General features: G+C 37.3%; 1 protein-coding gene across 1 annotated transcript in view; it reads right to left on the bottom strand.

Moving 5' to 3' along the window:
• The window catches only part of LOC128661754 (cytochrome P450 2C38-like), a 132,195-nt gene that overhangs the window by 56,794 nt on the left and 53,176 nt on the right, over window positions 1-22,225 (bottom strand). The window contains exons 6-7 of the mRNA XM_053715974.1: window positions 8,640-8,800; window positions 5,204-5,377 (exon numbers count right to left, since the gene is read on the bottom strand). Of these exons, the coding sequence (XP_053571949.1) occupies window positions 5,204-5,377; window positions 8,640-8,800 (335 nt within the window). The remainder of the gene's footprint in view (window positions 1-5,203; window positions 5,378-8,639; window positions 8,801-22,225) is intronic.

Here is a 22,225-nt window from a genome sequence, read left to right as displayed (position 1 = left end):
AAAAGTCAGGTTCAGTGTGTTATTGTTGAAATGATCAATGATCTCCTGAATGGTAAGTTCTGTATTTTTCCTATAAATCATGATCAGGTCATCAATAAATCTACCAGATACTACTACTTTGTCCTCGAGGGCCAGCCCACCCCCAAATAGGTGGAGATGTTCGAAATACCCCATATACAAGTTTGCATATGAGGGGGCAAACTTGGCCCCCATGGCGGTGCCACATCTCTGGAGGTAGTAGTGGCCCTCGAAGACAAAGTAGTTGTGTGTGAGGAGGAATCTGGTGAGTTCCTCAATAAAAATTATAAATTCTTCTGGGTAACTGGTGTGCCTTCTTAGCATGAATGTTAAGGCCTTGAGGCCTTCCTCATGGGGGATACTGGAATAGAGGGCTGAGACATCAATAGATAACCAAGTATAGCTGTCTTGCCAGGTAATAGTTCGGATTTGTTGTATCAGATGAGTACTATCACGTATATACCCAGGTAAGGACTTAACTATAGGTTGTAAGACACTGTCTAGCCAATTCCCCACTCTTTCGCACAGTGAGCCTCTACTGGCTACTATTGGTCTACCTGGTGTATTAATGAGAGTTTTATGTATTTTCGGTACTGTGCGAAAGGTGGGGATGGTAGGGTGTTCTACTAGACAGAAAGTGGCAATTTCTTGAGTTAGGAAACCATCTTCCACAGCTGTATCTAGCAATGTGTGGAGTTCTTGTTTGAATTTATGTGTTGGATTGTAAGTCAATTTTTGGTATGTCTCACTGTCATTGAGTTGTCTATATACTTCTCTTTTGTAATCCTCAGTATTGAGGATTACTACTGCCCCCCCCCCCTTGTCCGCCGGGGTAATCACTATGTCCTTGTTGGTGCTGAGAGATTTAAGTGCTGATTGCTCAGTGATAGATAAATTGTGGTTTCTTGTGTGATTACTGGTGATACTCGTGGTGTTCTCTAAGGAGATGTGTAAACTAGTAAGTTCAGATTCTACAAGATTTTGAAACATCTCTATCGCCTCGCTTCTACTATGGACTGGGTAGAAGTAGGATTTGATATGGGATGAAGTTTTGAATGTAGGGGCAGTGTTGTGAATGCTGGCCTCTCTGAGTGTGGTGGCATGGAGTGAGGTGAGTGTGTGCAGGTCACATAGGTCTCTAAATAGTAGGCCTACGGATTCAGCAATTTTGTGTGCTGTATCTGCTGAAGGTGAGTTGTGCTCTAATTCGTGATCTGTATATGTGATTTGTGAGAAATGTTTATATAGTGTGATTTTTCTCACTAAGGCATTTACATCCAAAATGGTGGAAAACAAATCAAAGTGAGTGGAAGGTGCAAAAGATAACCCTTTATTTAATAGACTAATTTGTGAGCTAGTGAGGGTGATGTGAGATAAGTTTATAATGGGTCCTACTTCTTCTGTGTGTTTTTTTTTATTCTGCTTGGGTAACGTAGTGGTAGGTCCTTTTTTGGTGTACTGCTAGTGATGGGTGTTTGAACTAGGGTTGATAATTTTATCCTGCCATCAGAGGTGCTGTGACTAGATGTTTCATTGGTAGAAGTGTGTGCTTGTGTATCTTCTGCACTTTGTGAGCCCTCCATGTTATCTGTGTCAATGCTTGAAAATGTGACTCGTTTGGCATTGGATGTGTGTTGAAAGGTGCCTTTTCTTTTGTTTTTGTTCTTGATTTTGTTACTATGTTGGGAATGGTTTCTTTGTCTGTTGGGTTTGTCTTGTTGCCAGGAATACCCTATATCTAATTCGTAATCCTTCACATCTCTTTGGTATTTACTGACTTTTCTTTCTGAAAGTGTAGAATCTAGTTGTTGCATGGTTGAATCTAATTGTGTTTTGTAGTCTATGTATTTCTTTGTCTGTTCAAATGGTATGAGGGACTGTGTGATCTCTTCAATCTGTGTTAGTAAAGAATCCCTCTCTTCCTTCTTATGTTTGAGCAGCTGCTTCATCAAAATGATGGAGCAGTTGGTCAGGTTGTTATTCCATTCCTCCATAAAAATTTGATTGTGTCGTGCAAAGGAAGGATATTTTTTCATCCTGAGCCCCCTAGGGACTTTTCTTTCATTGATATAAAGTTCTAAGAACTCAATGTCCCACCAAAGATTACTTTCTTTATATTTTTTGCTTTCCAAGTCAGAGAAAATGTGGGTTAGGTCCCTCTCTAGTGGTTCTTCTGTTCTGACGGAGTCACCTTTTAGTGCTTTACTCATTATGAGTTTACGTCTATCTATGTCTACTACTCCTGTGAGAGTGTTACTTTCAGCCATAATGATAAGCTAATATGTCACAGTGTTTGTACTGTATCTATGTATAAGTACAAAACTAAGTGTTTAGAATGTATGTAGAAGCCTGACACAATTTGTTAGGAAACTAGAGAGGTTAGAGATCCTATAAGAGGGATCATAAGATGTAGTTTCCTAGCTGGAAGCTAGCATAATGTACACTAGAATATTTTTGTTGTATTGACAATTGAAGTAATAATAATAAGCAGGTGATAGATATGCTTTCTAAATTGATGCTTGGTATGGTATAGTAAAAAACTCAAGTCTGCAACCAATTTATGTGTGCTACGGTGATGTACCAGTAAATATATGAGTATGTACAGAAAGGCAAGTTTCAGAGTTATTTGGTATAAAACTTAAATAGCTTTAGTTAGTATTGGCTCTCTAAACAATGTATAGAGATGTTTGAATCACTTGCTCTGGTTTAGTAATGGGTATATGATACACCGTTGCACACGCAGAATTATAACAATTATAACAATGCACAATCAAAATGCAGGTTGAGATCAAATTCGTACTGCTAAATGAGGATGCTTCCTCTAGGTTGTTATTACACAGTCCTTTGTTTTGGGTCAATATGGTGATCCGGGTGCACAATAGGGGTAAAGGTAACAGGCCAGTCCAGTTGGTTGTTTTAGACCAGTGTAGTAGCCCAATTGTGCAACAAGAAGCCAGTTCATATGCTGGATCCACTGGTTAGTTGTATCAGTCCAGTGTTCCAGTGGATTGGAGAGTCAGTGTATGCTTAGGTTGTTTATATAGTGTCAGCAGGCAATGCACTCCGTTGGCTTTAAGGCAGAAATGAGTATGTTACTGATATGTAGATGAGTTCTAGGGAGTATTCACTAATGACAGTCTCTGTCCTAGGCCGCTCTGTGATTGTCAGTAAAAGGTAGACGTGCTTTTTAGGGGACCCGATTCTGGAGCCTGACTTCTTAAATGTCGCTATCAGGGTGGAAATAAACAGTGTGTACCTGTGATCCGGAGTAGATCCTCCTGAGTGATCCCAAGGTCCTCTGTTTTCCGTGAGTGAGTGTCCGTTTGTTAACCAGCGTTAGGCGTCTGAGCGTGTCGATTCTCGATGACCTCACTTGTAAGCGACTATGTTCTCATTGGTCAGGTGAGCGTGTCGCTCTGGTGGTGCGCGGCTCTACGGGTCCCTGTAAGGAAAAGCTCCTGGCGTCCCTTCTGTGACTGCAGTCGAGCGGAGAAGTGAGTACTCTGAAGAAATCTTGAGAAGTACAGTTTGCAGCTTCATAGAAAGGACTCAGCAAACAGTGGATCCTCCTGCCGCCAGATACATAGACATTGTGTAATTGCCAATATTCCGATACTCCATATCAGGACACTCTCTTTTCTGCAAGTTTGCATATATACGCATATTCGAGCTATATACATCTCCTATGCAAACTATGTCCGTAATTTCTGAAAACAGGGTTGATCTAAAGATCCCATTATCATATGTATATATATATATATTATAATTTATCTATCAGTACTTCTACATTTAGTTATACACTACATTGCCCATTTCAAAAATGGCGGAATGAGACAAAATGCCATTTCAATAACCCCTTGTTTTATCTTTTACGATAACTAACACAAATTAATTTACCTATCACATTCTTAATAACACCAATTCCCAATGAGTTTATATAATCTAAATACCAAATAACTTGAGCACTAGTGACATAATCGTCAGAAGAAGTATGACACTCAATAATGTCACCCCCCCCCCCCACATCTGATTGGCTAAACAACCCTTTTAAAGATTTTGAACTCTCACAGCTGGTATAGTCTTGACAAAGGCCTTGTTGTAGGCTGAAATGTGTAGACATCCGTGGTGTAAACGGTGAGCACATTTTCTAATATAGTTACTTTATCGCACTTGCTTTGTGCAGTATTTTTTTGTTGTTTTTTTCCCACAGGTCCCTTTAGTAACGCTTGTATTAGCCATGTATTATCTGTGATATAAGTTTAAACTTATCTGGTCTCTCATTCTGTTTTAATGTATTAAATCACATATTTTATTGTACATAACCACTCCATCGCCACTTTGTAGAAATAAGTGTTATAATCGACATGAGCGTATGTTTTGTTTTTATGTGTATATAGATACATTGTTGCTAGAAGTTAGATCCACAGCCACTATTGTTGCTGTTTATCCCAGTGACCGCTGCTGTCTACTACAGCTATTTTCCATATATTTAAGTTATTAGCAAATACAACTTTATCAGTTTTGTTGCTGCACACTCCAGCAGCTTATTTTCCTCTTCTCAAATATATTTTATTATTAATCACTAGTGCTTTATTAACTGTTGCTACACTTTATTCCTCTATTTGCAACCTGAGTGCATTTTATTTAAATACAATACAATCTATTTGTATCCACTTTATCTCCTTTCTCATGCCAGTCTTACCTTTTTTATCTGGATATCCTAGCACACATGTGAGATAATACGAGTTCTCTAAAGTATACGTAAGCCTCAATTTGAGGCGCTCGTTCACTCCCACATTAACTTATTATATTTCATTATTCAACCTAACCTCATAATCTTCTTCAGCCTCTCACAAACACAAAAGCCCTTTGTTTCTTTAAAGTGAATTTACAATTATTTTCTACATGTAAAATATAAAAAAACAATTTTATGTTAAAAAAAATCACAAAAGAACATTTAAAGACAAATAAAAGTTTGAGGCACATACCATGAACATAACCGTTAACCATGATGTATACCTGTATTGCGTATTTTTTTTATCATAAATTTATGATTTAAAAATGGTAAAATAAACGTGCGATACAGGTGTACAGATTAATGGGACCCTTGTATCCATCGTCAGATATATTTGAGATATTTGCGTTATGTTTTTGTAGCGTTGCTGCCCCCTTGACATTACGTTACCTCTTTAATCTTCAGTAAGAAGTGATCAATAAAATCCTGGGGAGAGCTGCTGTCCAGCGTTTGCTTGTGGCGATCAATCTCCTTTTGGAGAAGGGAGTGAAGATAGGAGTTTGATTTGAAGATGTATCTGCTGACGGCTGGGATACGGAGGAGAAAGGGGAATATGTTGCACAGCTAAAGGGAAATAACATATTGTTTAGGAGGCCGAATAGCAATATATTAGCAATATGTTATATATTGGAATAAGCAAAGTGCAGAAGCAAATCAACCATTGGCCTAAATTCAACAAAAACTGTTCCTAACATCATAAAATTGCCTAATTTATAAAGATTCATTGCCACCCCTTGTCATAGCAGTGAGCTGTGAGCTACATTTTCAGCAAATGTCTGTCTTATAACGATTCACTTCTGAGCACAGACAATATATCTCACTGTAACACATTCTGGCACCACAAACCGCCTTGGCTACTAAACAAACAGTAAAATTACTCACTCTATAAAACTGTCCGCTCTAACTGAAATCAGTTAAAGAATCGTTCCCATGTCTGCACAGTAAAGTTTTGTTGCTGGAAAGAACGAGTGGCATCTCAGAAACCTCACAGACACAAACAAGGCGCTGGCTTTCTGGGGCGTTCTAGGGTTAATTCACTTAAACCTCATTGAGGCATCGGAATACAGAAAAACTCCATGTGAAGTGTCTTGTTATTTTAAATCTTACAAGGTTGTCTTGTGTTTATTTATTATATTTATTTTGTGCATATGTTAGAGTGGACTGTTTTATAGAGTTGTTAATTCATTTGTTGTGCAGAGAATTTAGTGATGCTGACGTACTTATAGAACTTGTTTCATGCAGCGAGAAAGTGACATTTATGAGACCGAGGCGGCTACACTGCAAGAATACTATTTCTATATAAATAACATTCTATTATATATTTGTGAATTACAAACCATTCTCAATGACTTCTAGTGACTTTATAACACAAACATCATTATATTCAATATCTATTAACTATTGTCTAACTGAAACGTGCAAATAAAGGTAACGTAGCTGCAATTAAAGGGACACGCAAGTCAGAATTAAACTTTCATGATTCAGATAGAGCATACAGTTTTAAACAACTTTCTAGTTCACTTCAAACAACAAAATGTGCCCAGTCTTTTTATTTTTACACTTTCTGAGTTACCACCAGCTTTCACTGACTTTCATCAAACTGACAAATATAGTTACTTTAAAACAGTAGTAAAGGTAAAGGGACAGTCTACATTATTTTTTTATCATTTAAAAATATAGATAACCCCTTTACTACCCATTCCCCAGCTTTGCACAACCAACATTGTTATATTAACTTTTAAAGCTCTAAATCTCTTCCTGTTTCTAAGCACTTGCAGGCCACCCCTTATCTCAGAGCATTTTTATTAGCTTTTTAAATCTTGCAGCACAGCCAGAAAATGCTAATTCATGTGTGCCAGATCGATAACATTGTGCTCACTCCTATGCACTACAGCCAGATATTGCTGGTTCATGTTTGCCGTATAAATAACATTGTGCTCAATCCTGTGCACAACAGCCAGTTAGTGCTAGTTCATGTTTGCCATATAAATAACATTGTGCTCACTCCTGTGCACAACAGCCAGATATTGCTGGTTCATGTTTGCCATATAAATAACATTGTGCTCAATCCTGTGCACAACAGCCAGTTAGTGCTAGTTCATGTTTGCCATATAGATAACATTGTGCTCACTTCTGTGGAGAATTATAATGGTTATACAAGAACCAGCACTGATTGACTAAAATGCAAGAGTAGAAAAAACACTGAGATACAGGTAATTATAGAGAAAAAAAGTACATTAAAATAACAGTGTTGGTTATGCAGAACTGGGGAAAGGATAATAAAGGGATTATCTATCTTTTTAAACAATAACATTTTTCAAGTAGACTGTCCCTTTAAAAACAGTTAATAATGACCTTCAGCTTCACTCCACATAAAAATCCAAAGTAATATCCAATCTTTTAGACAACTCTTCCGGCAAACTAATTAAATTCATTGACAGCCTCTTCAGCTTCTGTCATTTACTTGTATAATTTAATTTGTATATTTATTTAGTAAAACTCTCAAAATTCTTCATTCTTTCCAAAATAAAAAGGATAAATGACCTCACTAGAGAGGAACCTTATTTAATCTTTCCCTGAAAGGAGCAGGTTTTGTTAATTCTGTATAGAAGGACAACAGATGCCTCCTACCCCTGTCCTTCTCCTTTCTTAAAGTCGGTTTTCTGTAATATTTCAGCTGTAAGCTATACTATATGGTGATGGTGACCAGAACTATTACAGGGACCCTGGCGATCTAATGAAAAATACAATAAATATATACTGTACCTGTAGTCTATACTATATGGTGATGGTGACCAGAACTATTACAGGGACCCTGGCGATCTAATGAAAAATACAATAAATATATACTGTACCTGTAGTCTATACTATATGGTGATGGTGACCAGAACTATTACAGGGACCCTGGCGATCTAATGATAAATACAATAAATATATACTGTACCTGTAGTCTATACTATATGGTGATGGTGACCAGAACTATTACAGGGACCCTGGCGATCTAATGATAAATACATGAAATATATACTGTACCTGTAGTCTATACTTTATGGTGATGGTGACCAGAACTATTACAGGGACCCTGGCGATCTAATGATAAATACAATAAATATATACTGTACCTGTAGTCTATACTTTATGGTGATGGTGACCAGAACTATTACAGGGACCCTGGTGATCCAATGATAAATACATGAAATATATACTGTACCTGTAGTCTATACTATATGGTGATGGTGACCAGAACTATTACAGGGACCCTGACGATCTAATGATAAATACAATAAATATATACTGTACCTGTAGTCTATACTATTTGGTGATGGTGACCAGAACTATTACAGGGACCCTGACGATCTAATGATAAATACAATAAATATATACTGTACCTGTAGTCTATACTATATGATGATGGTGACCAGAACTATTACAGGGACCCTGACGATCTAATGATAAATACAATAAATATATACTGTACCTGTAGTCTATACTATTTGGTGATGGTGACCAGAACTATTACAGGGACCCTGACGATCTAATGATAAATACAATAAATATATACTGTACCTGTAGTCTATACTATATGGTGATGGTGACGAGAACTATTACAGGGACCCTGGCGATCTAATGATAAATACAATATATACTGTACCTGTAGTCTATACTTTATGGTGATGGTGACCAGAACTATTACAGGGACCCTGGCGATCTAATGATAAATACAATATATACTGTACCTGTAGTCTATACTATATGGTGATGGTGACCAGAACTATTACAGGGACCCTGGCGATTTAATGGTAAATACAATAAATATATACTGTACCTGTTGACTGATGGACTGGAAGTTGTTTATGTGCAGCCTAATGTATGAAATAAGTTCCATCAGCTGCTTGTCCTGGTAATCATGGCGCTTCCCCAACAAAATCATACTGATGACATTAGACGTAGCAAACGCCAGGAAGCAGAAGGCATTAAATGGCTTCCCTAGGAAAAAATAATAAGTCAGACAGGGGAATTAAACATAAATAAATGTTAATTTGCAATAAGTAATGGTCACAGATGCCTTAAAGGGACATTAAAACCACAAATTTTCCAGTTTACTTCTATTATGAAATTTGTTTCATTCTCTTGGTATCATTTGTTGAAGGAGCAGCAATACACTACTGGTTTCTAACTGAACACATGGGTGAGCCAATGACAATCGGTATAAATATGAGCCAATGACAATTGGTATAAATATGCAGCCACCAATCAGCAGCTAGAACCTAGGTTCTTTGCTGTTCCTGAGCTTTCCTAGATAAACCTTTCAGCAAAGGATAACAAGAGAAGAAAGCAAATGAAATAATAGAGGTAAATTGAAAAGTTGTTTAAAATTGTATGTTCTACCTAAATTATGAAAGAGAAATTTTGGGTTTCATGTCCCTTTTTTTGGGTTTCAGTCTTTTATTAGCAGCATTCCTGGTATTAATATCCGGAGGTCCAGATTACAAGTGGTGCTTTAACAGTTATGCGCTAGGGAAAGGGGATTTATAGTGGGTGTTTGCATGCATTCGGTTTTCCGCTTGTATTACAAGTTGAAAGTATACAGGGAGTGCAGAATTATTAGGCAAGTTGTATTTTTGAGGATTAATTTTATTATTGAACAACAACCATGTTCTCAATGAACCCAAAAAACTCATTAATATCAAAGCTGAATAGTTTAGGAAGTAGTTTTTAGTTTGTTTTTAGTTAAAGCTATTTTAGGGGGATATCTGTGTGTGCAGGTGACTATTACTGTGCATAATTATTAGGCAACTTAACAAAAAACAAATATATACCCAATTCAATTATTTATTTTTACCAGTGAAACCAATATAACATCTCAACATTCACAAATATACATTTCTGACATTCAAAAACAAAACAAAAACAAATCAGTGACCAATATAGCCACCTTTCTTTGCAAGGACACTCAAAAGCCTGCCATCCATGGATTCTGTCAGTGTTTTGATCTGTTCACCATCAACATTGCGTGCAGCAGCAACCACAGCCTCCCAGACACTGTTCAGAGAGGTGTACTGTTTTCCCTCCTTGTAAATCTCCCATTTGATGATGGACCACAGGTTCTCAATGGGGTTCAGATCAGGTGAACAAGGAGGCCATGTCATTAGATTTTCTTCTTTTATACCCTTTCTTGCCAGCCACGCTGTGGAGTACTTGGACGCATGTGATGGAGCATTGTCCTGCATGAAAATCATGTTTTTCTTGAAGGATGCAGACTTCTTCCTGTACCACTGCTTGAAGAAGGTGTCTTCCAGAAACTGGCAGTAGGACTGGGAGTTGAGCTTGACTCCATCCTCAACCCGAAAAGGCCCCACAAGCTCATCTTTGATGATACCAGCCCAAACCAGTACTCCACCTCCACCTTGCTGGCGTCTGAGTCGGACTGGACCTCTCTGCCCTTTACCAATCCAGCCACTGGCCCATCCATCTGGCCCATCAAGACTCACTCTCATTTCATCAGTCCATAAAACCTTAGAAAAATCAGTCTTGAGATATTTCTTGGCCCAGTCTTGACGTTTCAGCTTGTGTGTCTTGTTCAGTGGTGGTCGTCTTTCAGCCTTTCTTACCTTGGCCATGTCTCTGAGTATTGCACACCTTGTGCTTTTGGGCACTCCAGTGATGTTGCAGCTCTGAAATATGGCCAAACTGGTGGCATCTTGGCAGCTGCACGCTTGACTTTTCTCAGTTCATGGGCAGTTATTTTGCGCCTTGGTTTTTCCACACGCTTCTTGCGACCCTGTTGACTATTTTGAATGAAACGCTTGTTTGTTCGATGATCACGCTTCAGAAGCTTTGCAATTTTAAGAGTGCTGCATCCCTCTGCAAGATATCTCACTATTTTTGACTTTTCTGAGCCTGTCAAGTCCTTCTTTTGACCCATTTTGCCAAAGGAAAGGAAGTTGCCTAATAATTATGCACACCTGATATAGGGTGTTGATGTCATTAGACCACACCCCTTCTCATTACAGAGATGCACATCACCTAATATGCTTAATTGGTAGTAGGCTTTCGAGCCTATACAGCTTGGAGTAAGACAACATGCATAAAGAGGATGATGTGGTCAAAATACTCATTTGCCTAATAATTCTGCACTCCCTGTACTCGAACGTGTGAGCTCAATCATGATTTACACTAAAATGATTACTGGTCTGGTTAACTCTTTTGCAAAACAAAAAAGTGTCACAGAACACATCGAAAATCAATTACAAAGTACACAGTTACATTCATAATGTAGAGGAATAGAAAACTGTGCGCGTGATATTGTAAGTTCATCGGGTTATCATTTACTTTCAACTTGTAATATACGCGCAACCTGACGCACAAAAAGATTACTTCTATCGCAGTTAGCGCTCGAGCAGGAGTGTTAAGTATCACTCCACTTGTAATCTGGCTCATGGTTGTGTTAAATGCCCAATATCTCTCACATGAAACAAGAACCTATAAATAAGAGATTAAAACAACAAAAACCACAACATCGAACCCACTGTTAATATAAATGTCTATAATATGTCTGTTGTAGAAAAGTAAAGTCGCTAAATAGAACAAGCGGCGTCTCAGGGAGAATGAAAGGCTGACTGTAGACAATCTGGTGTTGGTCTGTCACCTACACTCATGTCAGTAAAACAGATCATAAAAACGCTATTGCCCCTGTGATATCTCTTGTCTCTGGGTCATTTCTTGCTATTTTGAAGATGAAAAGGTTTTGTTTTTGTTTGACTATTTTAAGTTTACTTTTGTGCGCAGTTAGTGCTAGATTAAGAGTGGCGCATTAATTGTTGCACGCTAGTAATAAGAGGTTTATTGGGGCTTTTTGCACATGTCAGAAGTACCGCATGTTTTACAAGTTGAAAGTAAACGCGTTCGCTTGTGAGCAATTGAATTTAATGCGTCGGGATAACACGCCCTCAGAGCTCTGATTAACTATTATGCTTGACTAAAAAGTTGCACAAAACACATAAAAAATACAGTTACACTCATAATAACACAGTCTAATAAAAAACACTATATAATAACACAGTCTAATAAAATAACACTATATAATAACACAGTCAAATAAAAAACACTATATAATAACACGGTCTTATAAAAAACACTATATAATAACACGGTCTAATAAAAAACACTATATAATAACACGGTCTAATAAAAAACACTATATAATAACACGGTCTTCTAAAAAACACTATATAATAACACTGTCTAATAAAAAATACTATATAATAACACTGTCTAATAAAAAACACTATATAATAACACAGTCTAATAAAAACACTATATAATAACACGGTCTAATAAAAAACACTATATAATAACACTGTCTAATAAAAATACTATATAATAACACGGTCTAATAAAAACACTATATAATAACACTGTCTAATAAAAATACTACATAATAACACTGTCTAATAAAAATACTATATAATAACACGGTCTAATAAAAACACTATATAATAACACTGTCTAATAAAAATACTATATAATAACACGGTCTAATAAAAACACTATATAATAACACTGTCTAATAAAAATACTATATAATAACACGGTCTAATAAAAAACACTATATAATAACACTGTCTAATAAAAAACACTATATAATAACACGGTCTAATAAAAACACTATATAATAACACTGTCTAATAAAAAACACTATATAATAACACTGTCTAATAAAAAACACTATATAATAACACGGTCTAATAAAAACACTATATAATAACACTGTCTAATAAAAATACTATATAATAACACTGTCTAATAAAAAACACTATATAATAACACTGTCTAATAATAAACAATATATAATAACACTGTCTAATAAAAAACACTATATAATAACACTGTCTAATAAAAAACACTATATAATAACACTGTCTAATAATAAACAATATATAATAACACTGTCTAATAAAAACACTATATAATAACACTGTCTAATAAAAATACTATATAATAACACTGTCTAATAAAAAACACTCATAATAACACTGTCTAATAAAAAACACTATATAATAACACGGTCTAATGAAAAACACTATATAATAACACTGTCTAATAAAAAACACTATATAATAACACTGTCTAATAATAAACAATATATAATAACACTGTCTAATAAAAACACTATATAATAACACTGTCTGATAAAAATACTATATAATAACACTGTCTAATAAAAAACACTATATAATAACACTGTCTAATAAAAAACACTCATAATTACACTGTCTAATAAAAAACACTATATAATAACACGGTCTAATAAAAAACACTATATAATAACACTGTCTAATAAAAAACACTATATAATAACACTGTCTAATAAAAAACACTCATAATAACACTGTCTAATAAAAAACACTTTATAATAACACTGTCTAATAAAAAACACTATATAATAACACTGTCTAATAAAAAACACTATATAATAACACTGTCTAATAAAAAACACTATATAATAAAACTGTCTAATAAAAAACACTATATAATAACACGGTCTAATAAAAAACACTATATAATAACACTGTCTAATAAAAAACACTATATAATAACGCGGTCTAATAAAAAACACTATATAATAACACTGTCTAATAAAAAACACTATATAATAACACTATCTAATAAAAAACACTATATAATAACACTGTCTAATAAAAACACAATATAATAACACTGTCTAATAAAAAACACTATATAATAACGCGGTCTAATAAAAAACACTATATAATAACACGGTCTAATAAAAAACACTATATAATAACATGGTCTAATAAAAAAACACTATATAATAACACTGTCTAATAAAAAACACTATATAACAACACTGTCTAATAAAAAACACTATATAATAACACTGTCTAATAAAAAACACTATATAATAACACTGTCTAATAAAAACACAATATAATAACACTGTCTAATAAAAAACACTATATAATAACAGTCTAATAAAAAACACTATATAATAACACTGTCTAATAAAAAACACTATATAATAACACTGTCTAATAAAAACACTATATAATAACACTGTCTAATAAAAAACACTATATAATAACACTGTCTAATAAAAAATGTTTTAAAATAATTATTGCAATAAAAAGTTATAATGGCTTAAATATATGAGGTCTCAAGTGTTAGAAAAAAACCAAAAAGGCTGCAAAGGGCTTTAACATACAGATACATACAAATATATGTCTAAATATGTATATGAATCAGGGGTCAAGTCCAGCGGGAATGCATGGAAACGGAGTTCCTGTGCTATTTTTGCAGGAGGAACTAAGTTCCCCCTGGACAGAGAACAGAAACGCTTCAGTAAACACTGATGCTGCTGGTGGGAGGAGCTGGAGCACAGTCTGGTTAGAGGGATAGTGAGATCCTCTAGAAATGGGCATCAACACTTCCTACAATTCACTAAGTGCAAGCCTGTCAGCAGTCCTGTGTGATCTCCCTGCACTGTGTGTAACACATGGTGCTTACATTTCTGTGTGGCTTGCTCTGGGGTTATTTAGCTCCCCTTAGCAGAAATAGGACTGAGACTCTGTGACAGAGGAGGAGTATGGCGTTGCTGTCAGACACAGAGGTCTCAGCCTGCTCTGGAAAGGAAAAAAAAGAGAGGAAGGAGGTTGTGAGGAACTGAAGCTAAGCTGGCTATGCACCATGTGAGTTAAAAAAAAAAAAGGATTGACACCCAGGATCTTGACATTAAACAGACTTTCATGTGTGTCTAGTTTAGTTATTAAAGTTGTTTCAAAAAAAAGTTCAGTGTTTCGCCAAAGAAAAATGTGCAAATCAAGCAGTGAAGAGTCATATCCCACCAGCTTCCTGCTTTCTCTCTGAGATTAGGTTTCCAAGGGAAATTCATGTGCACACAGAAGGGAAACGAGTCCTTGCAATTAAAGGTGTTTGTGAGCCATGGTGAGGTGAGCACGGTAAAGTGTGGTGAGCGTTGTAGGGTGAGCCACGGCAAGGTGAGCATGGTAAAGTGTGGTGAGCATTGTAGGGTGAGCCATGGCAAGGTGAGCATTGTAGGGTGAGCCATGGCAAGGTGAGCACGGTAAAGTGTGGTGAGCATTGTAGGGTGAGCCATGGTAAGGTGAGCACGGTAAAGTGTGGTGAGCATTGTAGGGTGAGCCATGGTAAGGTGAGCACGGTAAAGTGTGGTGAGCATTGTAGGGTGAGCCATGGTAAGGTGAGCACGGTAAAGTGGGGTGAGCATTGTAGGGTGAGCCATGGTAAGGTGAGCATGGTAAAGTGTGGTAAATGCTGTAGGGTGAGCCATGGTAAACTGAGCACGGTAAAGTGTGGTGAGCATTGTAGGGTGAGCCATGGTAAGGATGCGCACGGTAAAGTGTGGTAAGCGTTGTAGGGTGAGCCATGGCAAGGTGAGCACGGTAAAGTGTGGTGAGCGTTGTAGGGTGAGCCATGGCAAGGTGAGCACGGTAAAGTGTGGTGAGCATTGTAGGGTGAGCCATGGTAAGGTGAGCACGGTAAAGTGTGGTGAGCGCTGTAGGGTGAGCCATGGTAAGGTGAGCACGGTAAAGTGTGGTGAGCGTTGTAGGGTGAGCCATGGTAAGGTGAGCATGGTAAAGTGTGGTGAGCGTTGTAGGGTGAGCCATGGTAAGGTGAGCATGGTAAAGTGTGGTGAGCGCTGTAGGGTGAGCCATGGTAAGGTGAGCACGGTAAAGTGTGGTGAGCATTGTAGGGTGAGCCATGGTAAGGTGAGCACGGTAAAGTGTGGTGAGTGCTGTAGGGTGAGCCATGGCAAGGTGAGCACGGTAAAGTGTGGTGAGCCTTGTAGGGTGAGCCATGGTAAAGTGAGCACGGTAAAGTGTGGTGAGCGTTGTAGGGTGAACCATGGCAAGGTGTGCACGGTAAAGTGTGGTGAGCGTTGTAGGGTGAGCCATGGTAAGGTGAGCACGGTAAAGTGTGGTGAGCGTTGTAGGGTGAGCCATGGTAAGGTGAGCATGGTAAAGTGTGATAAATAGATTAAATAGATAGATTTATTAATAGATTAGATATATTGATTGATTAATAGATTATAGATAGATAGATAGATAGATAGATAGATAGATGATAGATAGATAGATAGATAGATAGATAGATAGATAGATAGATGATAGATAGATGATAGACAGATTGATTAATAGGATAGATAGATGATTGATTGATTAATAGGATAGATGATAGATGGATAAGAGATAGATAGATTACTAGGATAGATCAATAGATAGATAGATCGATTACTAGGATAGATAGATTACTAGGATAGATAGATAGATGTAGATAAATAGATAGATGTAGATAGATAGACGATAGATAGATGATAGCTAGATTGATTAATAGGATATATATAAATATATATATATATATATATATATATATGTATATTTAGATAGATAGATAGATAGATAGATAGATAGATAGGTGATAGATAGATTACTAGGATAGATAGATGATAGATAGATGGATAGATGATAGATAGATAATAGATTAATAGGATAGATAGATAGATAGATAGATAGATAGATAGATGATTGATTGATTGTTTGTTTGATTGATTAATAGGATAGATAGATAGATAAATAGATAGATATAGATTGATAGATAGATGTAGATAAATAAATAGCTGTAGCTAGATAGATTTAGATAGATAGACGTAGATAGATAGATGATAAATAGATTACTAGGATAGATAGATTAGTAGGATAGATAGATGTAGATAAATAGATAGATGTAGATAGATAGACGTAGTTAGATAGACATAGATAGATGATAGATAGATTGTTTAATAGGATAGCTAGATAGATAGATATATGATAGAGATAACTAGATAGATAGATAGATAGATAGATATATGATAAATGATAGTTAGATAGATAGATTACTATGATAGATAAACAGATAGATAGATGATAGATAGATAATAGATAGATTAATAGGATAGATAGATAGATGATTAGATAGATAGATGATAGATAGATAGATAGATGATAGATTGATTGATTGATTGATTGATTGATTGATTAATAGAATAGATAGATAGATGTAGATAAATAGATAAACGTAGATAGATAGACGTAGATAGATAGACGTAGATAGATAGACGTAGATAGATAGATTACAGGACAAGGGGCCCAATGGCACTACTGTACGGTGACAGGGAATATAATTACTCAAAGTTAAGAGGAGGATTAACTTTTTTATCGTAGATGCACCTACTAAATAAATATCTGAAATAGAGATACGTGGTGCTGTGTACAGTAAATTAATATCTGAAATAGAGATACGTGGTGCTGTGTACAGTAAATTAATATCTGAAATAGAGATACGTGGTGTTGTGTACAGTAAATTAATATCTGAAATAGAGATACGTGGTGCTGTGTACAGTAAATTAATATCTGAAATAGAGATACGTGGTGCTGTGTACAGTAAATTAATATCTGAAATAGAGATACGTGGTGCTGTGTACAGTAAATTAATATCTGAAATAGAGATACGTGGTGCTGTGTACTGTAAATAAATATCTGAAATAGAGATACGTGGTGCTGTGTACAGTAAATTAATATCTGAAATAGAGATACGTGGTGCTGTGTACAGTAAATTAATATCTGAAATAGAGATACGTGGTGCTGTGTACAGTAAATTAATATCTGAAATAGAGATACGTGGTGCTGTGTACAGTAAATTAATATCTGAAATAGAGATACGTGGTGCTGTGTACAGTAAATTAATATAGACACAAAAGGAGATATTGAACTCCGTAGTTGTACACTTGGATAGCACTCAAATTCCCTTGGTTATGGAATTAGAACCTCAGTTACAAGAGGCAGATACACTAGGGAAATAAATTAAAATATAACTTTTATTAGGACTTTAAAAAATGGAAGGACAAATACATTTAAAATCACAGGAATGGATATCAACTTAAATTGAAGCAGCAGTGTGATATCCTATTGAGTGTCAATTTCTAGTTTGCATTAATAGTATTAGTCTTTATATACAGACCTAGGATGTAATGTGAATCCATAGCCCTAAGACTAACTATTATTGATACCTTGATAAGAGACGCAGAAAATGGGAGGATTCTGATGCAAGCTTAAAGTCAGGTCGATTAGTACAGTATTATGTTGGTAGTATGAGTATGGTGATTATGGTATATAGTGGTATACCATGTACATATATATAGTTAGTTATGTAATGTTATAACTGAAGACAAGTTGGTACTTTAACATTGACAAAGTATAGAGAATTATACTGGAAATAGTCCTATCGTTGTGGCTATGACCAGTGAATATCTTGATTCAATGCTTGATTTGAGGAAAAAACCAGCTATAACTATTATGATGTGCACTTGACCGGTAATACAATTTTATCCAAGTGTATGCTTATAGGTGACCGCTCAGCCTTAAGTAATATTATAACTGACGACAAATGTACACCTTAATATTATCTAATTATCAAAGATTATATTAGATATAGTTCCATCATTGTTGCATTAACCAGCAAGTGTATTTATTCAATGCTTAACTTAAAGGGATATGAAACCCAATTTTTTTCTTTCGTGATTTAGAAAGAGCATGTAATTTTAAACAACTTTCTAATTTACTTCTATTATCTCATTTGCTTCATTCTCTTGATATCACTTGCTGAAAAGCATATCTAGATATGCTCAGTAGCTGCTGATTGGTTGCTGCACATAGAGGCCTTGTGTGATTGGCTCACACATGTGCATTGCTATTTCTTCAACAAAGGATATCTAAAGAATTGAGCAAATTAGATAATAGAAGTAAATTGGAAAGTTGTTTAAAATTGCATGCCCTATCTGAATCATGAAAGTTTAATTTTGACTAGACTGTCCCTTTAAGAAAAAAACAGCTATAACTATTATGGTGTATGCTTGACCGGTACTGCAAATTTAGCCAAGTGTATACTATCTGTGACCATTCAGCTTTTACCCCAACTATGTAACTGCTGGTTTTGAATGCTGTACATAAGATATTTGTAAGCAGCACAGAACTATTATATGTACACTATGTTGGATATTACCCGAATTGTACTGTTGTCAAGTACATCTAATACGTTAGGGCAGTCTATCTTTCTTAATTAGTATAAATTATTCAATCTCTTTAAGCTGTATATTATCTGTTGCTATATATAGTTTTTTACTCAATATATAAAGTAAATCTTAGGCAACAATTCTATCTTAATCCAACAAGAGAACAAGCGAGTTCATGGCTTATAAACTAAAGCACCGCCTATCTAACTCTCAGTAATGAGTGAGAAGTAATCGGGTTTGTTTATATCCCAAATACCAACTGCTAAATTGAAACCGACTATATTTATACCAGATTCTGCTAGCGTTCAACTTATTCAAAAAACAAACTGCTTATTAATGACATAGGCTCGCCTGCCGCTGTCTAAGTAAACTGCTAATATGCGTTACACTCAGCTACTTTTATAATTAGATAAATTCTAAGTCACGATGTGACAAGTTTCTACTAAACTGAGTTGCTTAATTAAATTATTATTTTTAAGTTGAATTCCTGCTAAGTTTTTTAAAAAAAACAAATATGAGGAGCCCATTATCTCCCAACCTCCCCTGACATGTTTCGCCGAGTGCCTCGGCTTTATCAAAGGGTTTACGGAGGTCTTCAGTCGGCGGGTTTTTGTTCCTAGTAGCTCCGCCTTGATGGGGGTATGTCAAGTGAATCAGCAAATCACGATAAGGATGTGGCATTGTTTACATTGTGACGTAGCTAACTGAATTGTATTGGTTGTCAAAGCGGGCTGTATAACACGATCGTGTCATCGATCGTTTCGTTAGAAAATATTATACATGATACTCCTTGCTAAGAATTAAAGGAATACTTTTGGCAACTTATTGTGATACACTGTGCCGCAACACGATCAGATTGCATGTGAAAGAGCGAGGATTGTAATATACGTTGCTCCATATCATCAGGATTTTAGAGAGAAAATTCAAATTCAAATATTGCCACAGATTTGCGACAATTATGAATGTGACTGATTATATATACATGTAGGAAAGCCATACTTTTTTTGGTTATGCCTTGCATATGAACACAGTTAAATATTTGACATTTTAAATTGAAGTTAGTATATCAGGGATCACTACATAATGAAAATACGACATTGGTTTTAACTATAGATAATAAATATCACCTAGATATGATAACCTAATAAGTTCATTATACGAAGTTGTGACAAACATGAGAGGGAGTGAAAGGAAAGAGGTGGATAACTAAAATACTGTGATGAAACATATATATCTTTTTGTGATCAAAAATAAACATTTGAAGTTAAGGTGTTTGTGATAAGTGGTAAGTATTTTACAAGAACAATGTTCTGAGCCTGATTGGCAATAAATGTCCAAAGAGAACCTAATCATCGGTCAGGAAGAGTGAAAATGACTTCTGACATAAGACAATTATAGTCCACCGTATATTGATGGGTCTCAAACAATAATTGATTAAGATGGGGGTTCTGAAGTTTAGTGGTCTTCATAAGTGCTACCATATACATTATAAAATGGATAGGATCTAAGTGATGATTGGGAAATGTGAATATCCTATATAATAAAAGGCCAAGTGTGTTTGTCCGAAGCTGTCATGCGCAGTAGAGATAGCACTAGGACAAACACACCTGGCCTTTGAGTCCCTAGCTGAAGATCTGCCGCGGCAGAAGTGGGCATGACCGGGCATGTCCAGGGGCGTGGCCGGGCATGAAGGGGCGTGACAGGGCGTGAATGGCCGTGAAGGGGCATGGCCGGGCATGAAGGGGGCGTGGTTGGGCGCGGCCGTGCGATAGATGGGAGAAAGATAGAGAGAGGGGAGAGAGAGAGGGGGAGAGAGACAGCAAAAGACAGGGGGAGAGAGACAGCAAAAGAGAGGGGGGAAGAGCGCAAAAGAGAGGGGGAGAGAGCACAAAAGAGAGGGGGGAGAGAGACAGCAAAAGAGAGAAGGGGGGGAGAGACAGCATAAGAGAGGGGGTAGAGAGACAGCAAAAGAGAGGGGGGATAGAGACAGTAAAAGAGAGAGGGGGAGAGAGAGCGCAAAAGAGAGGGGGGGAGAGAGGGAGAGAGAGACAGCAAAAGAGAGAAGGGGAGAGAGACAGCAAAAGAGAGGGGGAGAGAGACAGCAAAAGAGAGGGGGGAAGAGCGCAAAAGAGAGGGGGAGAGAGCACAAAAGAGAGGGGGGAGAGAGACAGCAAAAGAGAGAAGGGGGGGAGAGACAGCATAAGAGAGGGGGTAGAGAGACAGCAAAAGAGAGGGGGGATAGAGACAGTAAAAGAGAGAGGGGGAGAGAGAGCACAAAAGAGAGGGGGGGAGAGCGCAAAAGAGGGGGGAGAGAGAGCACAAAAGAGAGAGGGGGAGAGCGCAAAAGAGGGGGGGGAAGAGCGCGAAAGATAGGGGGGAGAGAAAGCGCAAAAGAGAGGGTGGAGAGAGCGCAAAAGAGAGGGGTGGAGAGAGAGCGCAAAAGAGACGGGAAGAGAGAGCGCAAAAGAGAGGGGGTGAGAGCGCAAAAGAGAGGGGGAGAGAGAGCGCAAAAGAGAGGGGGAGAGAGAGCACAAAAGAAAGGGTGGGAGAGAGAGCACAAAAGAGAGGGGAGAGAGAGCACAAAAGAGAGGGGGAGAGAGAGCGCAAAAGAGGGGAGAGAGAGGGGGGGAGAGAGCGCAAAAAAGATGGGGGAGAGAGAGAGCACAAAAGAGATGGGGGAGAGAGATAGCGCAAAAGAGAGGGGGGAGAGAGAGCGCAAAAGAGAGGGGGAAGAGAGAGTGCAAAAGAGAGGGGGGAGAGAGACAGCAAAAGAGAGAGGGAGAGGGCGCAAAAGAGAGGGGGGAAAGCGCAAAAGAGAGGGGGGAGAGAGAGAGCAAAAGAGAGGGGGAAGAGAGAGTGCAAAAGAGAGGGGGGAGAGAGAGCGCAAAAGAGAGGGGGGAAGAGCGCAAAAGAGGGGGGAGAGAGAGAGCGGGGAAGAGCGCAAAAGAGAGGGGGAGAGACAGCAAAAGAGAGGGGGGAGAGAGACAGCAAAAGAGAGAGGGGGAGAGAGACAGCAAAAGAGAGAGGGGGAGAGAGACAGCAAAAGAGAGGGGGAGAGAGACAGCAAAAGAGAGGGGGAGAGAGACAGCAAAAGAGAGGGGGAGAGAGAGAGCAAAAGAGAGGGGGGAAAGAGACAGCAAAAGAGAGAGGGGGAGAGAGAGCGCAAAAGAGGGGGGAAGAGAGAGTGCAAAAGAGGGGGGGAGAGCGCAAAAGAGGGGGGGAGAGCGCAAAAGAGAGGGGGGAAAAGCACAAAAGAGAGGGGTGAGAGAGAGCGCAAAAGAGAGGGGTGGAGAGAGCGCAAAAGA

The sequence above is a fragment of the Bombina bombina genome, chromosome 5 (genome assembly GCF_027579735.1).
Source record: "Bombina bombina isolate aBomBom1 chromosome 5, aBomBom1.pri, whole genome shotgun sequence".
Classification (NCBI taxonomy): domain Eukaryota; kingdom Metazoa; phylum Chordata; class Amphibia; order Anura; family Bombinatoridae; genus Bombina; species Bombina bombina.
The sequence above is the reverse complement of the archived record's forward strand: the minus strand, read 5'-3'. Positions and strand labels throughout refer to the sequence as shown.